This window comes from Anarhichas minor, unplaced genomic scaffold, assembly GCF_050575085.1.
Source record: "Anarhichas minor isolate MPS153535 unplaced genomic scaffold, ASM5057508v1 ptg000016l, whole genome shotgun sequence".
Classification (NCBI taxonomy): Eukaryota; Metazoa; Chordata; class Actinopteri; order Perciformes; family Anarhichadidae; genus Anarhichas; species Anarhichas minor.
The window spans coordinates 618428-628491 of record NW_027466462.1 but is presented as its reverse complement, the minus strand read 5'-3'; the positions used below and the strand labels follow the sequence as shown (position 1 = coordinate 628491).

Here is a 10064-nt window from a genome sequence, read left to right as displayed (position 1 = left end):
ACATGAAACATGACTTGATCAATTATCCAAATAGATTCTAAAGTATTTATAATATAACTCATGTCTTTGTCGTGACATTTGTTTGATTATTTTGTGTTTCCTATTTAATTGAATGCCTTGTTGTTCATTCTTTATTGTGTGCATTCCTTTTGTAAAATTGTTAATCGGGACCAAAATAAGTTATTGATAAGTATTATTACTACTAGTACTCTTACAGTTCTAGTAGATTTACTTATAAAAGTACATTTTGTCGATAACATTTTGAATGCAGGACTTCTATTTATAATGTATTATTTTACCAAAGTAAAAAAATCTGAATATTTCCTCACTAGTGGAATTCTAATAGATTAATATATTATACATGATTATATAATATAATGATCTCTTACACACTGTTTGCATATTTTCCTTTACTTTTAGTTCATTGTGCTTTTTTATAACTTTGTGTAATTGTCTTTATTTAGTTTTTTCTTTCATGTTTTCTAATTTCATACAACTCATCTTTGTTACTTTTCCTTCTTATTGTCTTCTAATTGTTTTTGCCTCTTTCTAAATTCAGTTCTTGAAGCTGTTTGTTTGGCTGATTGTCAGATCAAGTGTTCACAGTAGATTCTGAACTATTTACAGCAGTAATAGATGAGTCAAATGTATTGTTGAGAGATGTCTCGATGTGTTTTGGTTCCCGTAGTGTTTGATGGAGCGTTACGAGTCTCTGGGTCTGGTCGGCGAGGGAAGCTACGGCACCGTGCTGAAGTGCCGTCACCGAGAATCCGGCCGCCTCGTCGCCATCAAGAAGTTCGTGGACTCGGACGACGACAAGACGGTGAAGAAGATCGCCCTGAGGGAGATCAAGCTGCTGAGGGTGACTGTCAATCCATCCGTCAGGCGCTCCATCAATGAGTCTGCATGAGACTAAAACCCGAGCGAAGCAAAACACAAAGGCAGCCAGTCGGTCATGACACTTAATTCTAGAAGATTCACAGTCAAAAACAAGCTTTCCATTGGCATGTTTGTAAATGTAGGCTCCTTTGGACCATGTTAATCATTTTACAAACATCACCGGTGATTATTTATCAAAAATATGATTGTGTAAATATTCTGTGAACGCACCAATACGAGGTATTTGATCAAAAGTTCTGTGATATTTGATTTTCTCCATATATTCCAGCCCTATACTTTAATAAAAAGCTAATTTCTTCATTCTCATCCTTTTAACCATCAAGCAACTGCGTCACGACAACCTGGTGAACCTTCTGGAAGTTTGGAAGCGCCGCCGCCGCTGGTACCTTGTGTTCGAATTCGTGGAGCGAACCCTTCTGGACGATCTGGAGCAGAACCCGAGCGGACTGGACCTGAACACCAGCCGGCGGTACCTCTACCAGATCCTGAGGGCCGCGGCCTTCTGCCACCAGCAGAACGTGAGGACGAACTCCGTCAGAGAGTCTTCTCAATGCGGCTGCCAAAGGAAGGATAACCACATTGTCCCGTAGTTTTTATCATCCGTTTCCTTCCTAGATCATCCACCGTGACATCAAACCGGAGAACATACTCATCTCTCAGGGGGGCGTGGTTAAGATGTGCGACTTTGGCTTTGCCCGGACCATGGCAGCGCCCGCTGAGGGGGGCGTCTATACGGACTATGTGGCCACTCGCTGGTACAGAGCACCTGAACTCCTGGTGGGAGACACCAAGTATGGCAAGTAGGTGTCAGTGTGTGCAACTGAGGATGCGTTAGTGTATGTTGTCTGTTGATACAGATGTTAACAGTTGTGTGTGTGTGTGTGTGTGTGTAGACCGGTAGACGTGTGGGCTGTTGGTTGTCTGTTATTAGAGATGTTAACGGGTCAGCCCCTGTTTCCCGGAGACTCCGACCTCGACCAAATTTACCACATCGTCCGGTGCTTCGGTAAGCACACAATTTAGATTTTATTTTTTAAATACGCAAAATCTCCTCTTTTAACTGTCCCAACACAATTGTACTCTTTTGGGGTTCTCCTAGGTAACCTGACAGCTCATCACCAGGAGTTGTTCTGCAGGAATCCCGTCTTTTCCGGAGTCACACTGCCTGAATATTCTGCCAGAGTCCGACTGGAGCAGCGCTTCCCTACAATTGCACCCGCCGCCCAGGACCTGGCTCTGGTACAGTTTACACTTTGACTTAGATATCACAATTCAAAATAACTACACAATCAACAAAAGCACATTTCAGTCAACTAAAAATTGTGCCGATGTGTGGGTTTTAAATCGAAAGCTTTTAGGAATCTTTGCAACGTCGAGCAGCTATTAGAGGTCTTGCAGCTTTCATACCGGCACCAAAATTCTTTGGTACTCACTTCATACTGCTGCTATCTGTATCAGTAGTTTTTTTCATTTGAACTGAATTGTGGCGCCAGCTATGAATCTGTTTGGTATTTTTCAGTCACTTTCAGATCTTAAGTACAACATATATCAAAATCAGTAATACTTTTGTGTTCTCTCTTGCAGAGTTGTCTCCAGATGGATCCAGAAAGACGAGCTCAGTGTTCAGAACTGCAAGAACATCCTCTGTTCACACAAGACTCTTTCCACATCAGGTATCTTTGTAGTTTAACACGTTTGGTTTACTTTTACAAAGATACTACTAATGCATCCACCAGAGCTTATTGTATCTAAAATATTATTTAATTTGACTGTTATGCCTTTGTGCCGGCGACAGTGGTTACCGAAGGTAAGTTTGTCCGTTCCATTCTTGTGAATGCGTTTGGAGGGAATTTCTTGGAGTAGCTGGCACACCTTTAAATCTGTGTTAGACAGATCAGTAGTGATACCAGGAGTCAAACCACCAACATTTTGATTGTTGAGTTGCCTCCAAATTTGAGTAACTGACCTTGTTCATCTTTCCTTGTATCTATACAGATTTTTGGATGAGCTGAATGCCAAGATCCAAAAAGACCACAGAGAAAACTCTACCTTCCCCAAAATATCTAAAACTCCAAGACGAGAAAGGAACGAAGGGGATGACAAGAACCGACAAAGCAAAGAAAAGAAGCAACCTGAAGGTGTACATGATAAAGTCAACAAGGAAACAATAGGAAAGCAACCTTTGAAGCTTTCTAAAACTATTCGGAACACCTCGGAACCTTTGATGTCCACCAAACAAACCAAAACATCAGGTGTAAAGATGATCAATAATGCAGCAAAGACAACTGTGGCCATGAGAGGCAAAGCAGGAAAAGCCACAACAAAAACCCTTAATTCTGATTCATTGGAGGTTGCCAAGACTGCAACAGATCTGAAAGACAGTGACACTGTGGCAGCTGAACCTAAACATGTGAAAGTTGCTTCTCCAGAGCCAAGGCAAGACCATGTGAAAACTATGGATACAAAAGACAGAGATTCTAGTAGCTTGCATTTTAGTTACTCAGACTACATTGTGTCAAGTGTGACTGAGAGAAATGTGATGGGGATCAGGACATCATCAAAATCTGAGCCAAGTCAAGACTTTGGGAAGAGCCAGAACAACTCAACCTCAAAAGTGCCCAAATTGTCTAAAAGCTCAACCACTGACCATGCAAATGGGAGTTTATCTCCAAAAGCTTCCATGACATCAACCACTGAACAGAAAATGGCTAAAATTTCCACTTCAGAATACCTTGAAGGTGCCTCAGCTGTAACTTCTAAAATAGCAAACAGTGATCAAGTAGAGACAAGCTTGACATTTAAAGCGTCTCAACCGTCGAGCAATGACCACTTTGAGGTGGCTACCCCAACTATCCCTTCGGTTCTTAAGCCATGCAAGATAACTATGACTTCGGAGCATCGTTCTAACATGGAGACAAAACAAAGAGGGCCACCTGAATGTCCAAAGGTCTTTCCCTCAAACCCCAGACCACCCAAGACTACCTCAAACTTTGGCCCAAAAATTACCCAAAACAACACATCCTTTTCCAACAGCCCTTCAAAGACTCTAACCTCAGATGTTTCAAGGCAGTCCTCCACAGTTGTTATAGAGGCCAGTCCTGTCCACAGCACTACAACACTACCTAAAGGAACCTCAAATGCAATGTTGTCCAAAACTAGCTCATATCCAAACACTAAACCCACAAATGACACCGCATGTGTACCCAACAAACCTTCGAGAGGCCTTCCAGACAGGGAACTTACAGAAGTGTCTATCGCAACCAAAACTCAGCAGGATAGTTGTAATACTTCAAACAAGGACCTCAAGGAATATCACGGATGCTTGAAGATGAGCCCGGCAACCAAAACAGCTGCAAATCCCACTGAGATATCTGATGCTTCAGGTGGATATTACAAAGGGAGTCCTGAGTTCTTGGAGCCGTCCAGTGTCCATCAGGATTTCACCTCAGAATTCAGAACAACCTCAACCTCCATGCCGAATGAAATCCCTAAAACCAACGCGTCAGGAGGGACCGCTATTCTGAAAACATTGAAAGTCTCAGACAAAGAGAACAGGGAGGACTTGGCGCTTCCTGGTTCCATCAGTGTGACAACCAAGTCTTTAGTAAATCAAACCTCAAAGGTTTCTAGAAGCTCAAATATTGAGCAAAAGAGAAACAGCAATAAAGCTGAACCTGACGTTAAACCCCCTCACTTCAAATCTTTGATCGGAGACCCTAAAAAGCCAACAAAGTCCAACGCAACAATGACCCTAAAGAAAACTACATTTCCTACAGATGCAAGAAAGAAAAGCGACAACCCAGGAAGTGACGACACAACAAATATATCCACAATCGGGGATTCGACTTCATTCACCTCTACAGCAACTCCAGACCCCAAAGCTTCGACAACAAGCTCAGTCTTTCACAACAGGGACACGGCAGACGATGATGAGTTTGACTTCAGTGTACATCCTTCCTCTCCACCACCTCCACCTCCTCCTCCGTCCTCCACACCCCTCATCCCCTCCTTCTGTGTCGTCAGCCCGGCTGCCAGCGATCACCTTTCCCTGGGGGCAGGTTTCCACTCGGGGACCCACAGCTTTAGGTACTTCTCACACACAAGTACAAATATTCAAACGCACCAAAGGGTAATTCTGGCTTAAGCCCAATATTTGCTTGGTGGTATTGTTAGTCATTTTACTTTGACTCAGAGGCTGAAGTAGAAGTTACTAGAAGCAGTTTAATTCTGAAAGTTGGCATACAACAATCTGTGCAGCTGTTCTGATCTCATTCATTTAGTAATGTTCAAAATGTTAGGATCAAACCACGCACGCAAATATATTTCCTTTGGGTTCCATTCAAGCTTGAGAGCCCTAACTACAACTGTTTATTGGTAATCAAATGTATGATCAAATGTGTTTCTTTGTGTTTGTCACAGGTGTGTTGACCATCCGAGGCATCACGGTGGCGTTTATGGTCGACTGTCAAGCCACGTTACGGGATCTCTATCTGCACAGGTAACAGTGCGTGTTTCACTTACTTTACAACAGAATCCCTTTGAATTTGAATGTGTCACCACCATCTCTCCTTTCAGGTGTCAGTGAAGAATCTGACCAGCGAGCGCCCCTTCCTGTCCGATCGATGTAACCTCGGCAACAGTGGAGGCATTTCAGCGACCAAAAAGAAGTCAGACATCCATTTCCCAGATCTGAGGAGCTCAGTGCTGCCGGAGGTCAGAGGAAGAGAAGGTACACACATTACCACAGAGCTCAACTGTGACCGCCCACTTTTTGAACCCTGTGGTTCCGGAAACGAATTTCCCATAATTCTCTCCATTGATGTTTTCCAAAAGTCCTTAAATCCTCATGAAGAGTTCTTAGAATGGAACCAAGCCAACCAACTACCATGTTGATCTTTAGCATAAAACATTGAATTCAGAGCAAGAAGGATGATTGGGAAAAGGCAAAGGTACAAGACTCTGTACATAATTATTTTAAGATTGAAAGAATTACTCATCCCAATAACAACTCTTCAACAACTACATGGCTTATTTTTCACCTCAGTAGTGTTTAGAAACAGATTTCAGTGAACTATTTTCGTAGTATAATAAAAAGTTACCAGACGAGCCGCCATGTTGGTCTGGTCTAAGTAGCCGATCAATCAATCAAAAGCCTTTCCTCATGTTCATTTGAACTGAACACACTTTCAACAAACAAGAATGGTGAAATGCCTCAAAGTTTAGGTTTCTTTAAGATCTTGACAAGTGCTGACTGAGTCAAACAAATGTTTGCCAAGCCAATTAAAAAACAAGCATTTCAGGACTTTGGCTCCAAAACAATGACGAGCAGAAAGTCCATTCAGATGCATTGGAGATATCATGAACCATATTTACCATCAGGAAAAAATGTCCATACTTTATCTCACAATTTTTACATCGAACAATATTTTGTTTTCTCAGGCAAACACAACAAAGGCACTTCCAAGGATCAGAGGAAAGACAAACAACCAGTTCCTCCATCAGAACCAGAGCAGCACGGACACAACAGTACTGACACACAAACACCTTAACAAAGGCCCCGTTCAGACGTGCACCCCTTTATTTTAATGCAATGAAACCTTAACATTTCTATGAGTAAGTACCCTGGTCCATTTTAGGTAAAGCTCGGAACTTTCTGCAATCTTACAGGTCCTGTTCATTTGTCAAATGTTAAGAAAATAATGGTGTAAAGACAAGAATAAAATACATTTTATCATTTACAGTTTTCAGGTTTGTTTTATTACGAAACACCTTTTTAAAGCAGCTAACAGATTATTCACACAGTATTTGTACATTTAAAGGCGTTTAACAGACATTATAAGAATAAAGAATCTTTTTAAAGATGGGTTGTTTTGGTTGGTGGGAACAGCAAAGCTAACAGCTGTAAGCTAACATACATACATGTAAACTTTGCTTGAAATCTTAATATTTTAGAACACAGTATTTACTAGCAACAACTTACTAAATATTTACCCATTAACAAACCAACAGATGTGCTAAGCTGTAAAGAAACTATTCACAAAACTGAATATACAGTAATAACCTCTTTGTTTAAAACCTAAAAGTTTAAGACTCGTCACTCGAGTCCTCTGAAGAAAGCGAATCTATTGGCCGTCTCTTCTCGTTGGTCCTTCCAGCTCTTTTCAGCGGCGCTGCATCTGATTCGTCGCTATCTGATTCGTCGCTATCTGATGTCACACCATAACCTTTGTGAGGCAGCCCTCCCATTGGCGGAGAGATGAAACGGGTAAACCCTGGTAGAGAACCAGCCGCGTGTCCTCTGCCATTGGCCAGGAGGCTGTCGGTGATCGGTCCTACCGGAGCTGGCTGTGGCCTGATTGGTGTTCCAGTGTTTTTGGTTTCTGGTTTCCTTGGTGGAGCTGGCTTTTTGGTTGTGGTGACGACCTGTTGGAAAATGATACATAAGACATTAAAATCGGACATGGCAAGTTTATTTTTGGAGCACTTTCAAACACAGATGCACCATAGACTGTTTGTAAGAAGTGGACGTAGTCATCGTGGTGTCACCCATTAGTTTGTAGACTGACGTTTGGAAGCCTTAAGTTTGGTGTTTGGCCATCGCTATCTTGACTTTTTTTACAACCAGTGAACCATATTTGGACTAAGGAGTGACGTAGAGATGCCGTATATGTCTCTGGTCAATCACAGTAGCCCCGCCCTAAAGCATCCCCTGCTTTATGGTCTGTTTGACTCTAAATGGACCATAATGTACTAAATGAACATCATGCTGTATTGAAGAAGACTTGAAACTGGAGATTGAGACCATAAACTCATGTTTACAATGTATACTGAGGTAATAAATCAAGAGAGAAGTAGAGTCATCTTCTCATAGACTTCTATACAACCAGAGGAGTCGCCCCCTGATCCCCTTCATGTAATTTAGGGAAAGACAATTTCACCGTATAGCCTATAAACACACATATTAAAACCATTAATTATTAAAGTTCACCAATTTAGAAGAAAACCATGTGTTAGCATGCCATCAAAGGAACATACGAAAATTGCATATTAATACTGAGCACACAGTACATGAGTTGTAGATGATCAACAAAGGGCTTTTTAAATGAGCTCGCTTGTTAGCCTTGAAAGGCTTTGGGTGTTGGTGACTTTGGAGGTCCATTTTTGGGACACAGTGAGGCTACAGCTTCAGAGAGGCTTCATGGTTGTATTACCTTCTTGGTGATGGGTGTGGTTGTGGTTGTTTCTGTAGTTGTGGTAGCTGGTGCTGGCGTGGAGACAAAGAACATCCTGCAGATGTCCACAGGAGAACCATCAATTTCTGGAGGCTCAAAACCCAGCAGAGAGGAGACGGACCGAGCTGATGGAGGTAGATTAGAGGTATGACAAGTCACTCTGGGTCAGTGGTCTCTACAGCCATGTGTTAACACTACAAATTAAAAACAACTTGCTGTTAATAGCGGGCATTGTATAAATTAAAATATCATGCCGCAATTTCTTACAATTTTCTACAAATCAAAGAGGAGGCGGAGGTTAAGAGATTCAAACAGAACATGTTTGTCATGTTGAATTAATCAAATAAATCAAATCAAACATTGCAAGTTCATGTGAGGAAGAGCCTGATGAGTTACAGGACACCAGGACACCAGTTGCATGATTGTATGTTTTTGCAAAAAATCAATAATAAATGTCTTATTTTTAAACGGCTACCTGATTTTGAAACAATCTATTTTACAAACAAGCTAATGGATTTACAAACAGCTGTGTGTTGGTCCTCAAAAGAAAATGTGAAGCTTCTGTGCCATCAATTTAATAAAGAACTAACCAACTATAGAAAGTGATCCCAAACATGTTTTTATAATAACATTAATCATTAAATTAAAAATACCATAAGCTTGCTGACAGTTATACACTAAGAAATGAATAAATCTGAATAATAACTGCTATCGCCAGATGTTGATAGATTCATTGTCTTACAGGCTGCAGTTGCTTTTTTTAAACCCTTTGTACCTTTAATTAAGTTTACCTTCGAGCCGTTTCCTTTACTCTACGTGACAGAGAACGCTGTCTTATCTGTACAGAGGTCAACCGGTGCCGTCGTCTGTTGGTGTCGGTGTGCATTAAGCTGTCTGTGCTGCTATCTGATCGGTCGACTATGATGCATATTTCATGACGACAGCTCTGAGGTGTGTTTTTCTTTTGTCCCCGTCTTTTGTTTCCAGTTAAGCCGCCATCAAGAAGTGTTACAAAATAAGCTTTGTTCCAAGATAATCACAAAAGGTCTCGTTATGACAACTAGGTTCCTATTTATCTTGAACTGCAAGATTCTTCAGATTAAGATACTCACCTTGAGTCAAGTGGATGCTCTGAACTCTGAGGAAGAGGAGGAACAAGACGGACGGAGCTGTTGACCTGCAGGACATGATTATAGAAAACAGCAAATGTAGGAAAATGGAAAATAATAAAGACGATTAAGGCTGGGAGAAAGAGTAAAGAGGACAGACTGCAGACTGACAAAGATTTAAGATGAGGACGGTGATGGAGGATAAAAGAAAAGGGAGTGAAGGAGTGAAGAGGAGGGATGAAGGGAACAGATGCATAATGTCTAGACGGTTAAGTTTTGTCTGAACAGATCTGAGAGTTTGTGGTTCTGAGTTGCATCACAGTAGAAACCAGTTAATCCTCGCTGCTTTTTTAAACTTTATTCATTCGGGGAAGGTTTACGGAGCAACGTTGGCTAACCACAGCAACGCCCTGCTTCACTGACGCTTCAGACTGTGTTCACTTATCTGCTCTGGAGTTTACAAAGTGTTGTACAATATAGTGTTCAAACCACGTGATTGGTTGATGCCTTCATTTGTGGTGCAACAAATCGTAAAAATCGACTTTGCCATGAAAAAATATAAATTTGCTGCGTAATTGTGTGAAAGTAAAAATATGTATTTACATGAATTAATTGCACACTAAAAAATGCTCCATGTTCACCATCTTTTCCTGAACCTAACGAAGTATTTCACGATCTTTTTCTAAACCTAACTGAGTATTTCACGATCTTTTCCTAAACCTAACTAAGTATTTCACGATCTTATCCGAAACCTAACTACGTATTTCACGATCTTTTCCTAAACTTAACTACGTTGTTTCCTGTGAAGACGGAAGTTTATATT

General features: G+C 41.2%; 1 protein-coding gene across 1 annotated transcript; it reads left to right on the top strand.

The window, feature by feature from the left end:
- Positions 1–482: 482 nt before the first annotated feature.
- Positions 483–6593, top strand: LOC142950686 (uncharacterized). The gene is made up of 11 exons (XM_076092246.1): positions 483–862; positions 1224–1418; positions 1516–1700; positions 1794–1906; positions 2000–2139; positions 2485–2573; positions 2896–3421; positions 3470–4986; positions 5320–5398; positions 5476–5629; positions 6340–6593. Exons 1-11 carry the CDS (start codon positions 695–697, stop codon positions 6447–6449), a joined length of 3276 nt encoding a protein of 1091 aa, XP_075948361.1. The 5' UTR covers positions 483–694; the 3' UTR covers positions 6450–6593.
- The last annotated feature ends 3471 nt before the right edge of the window (positions 6594–10064 follow it).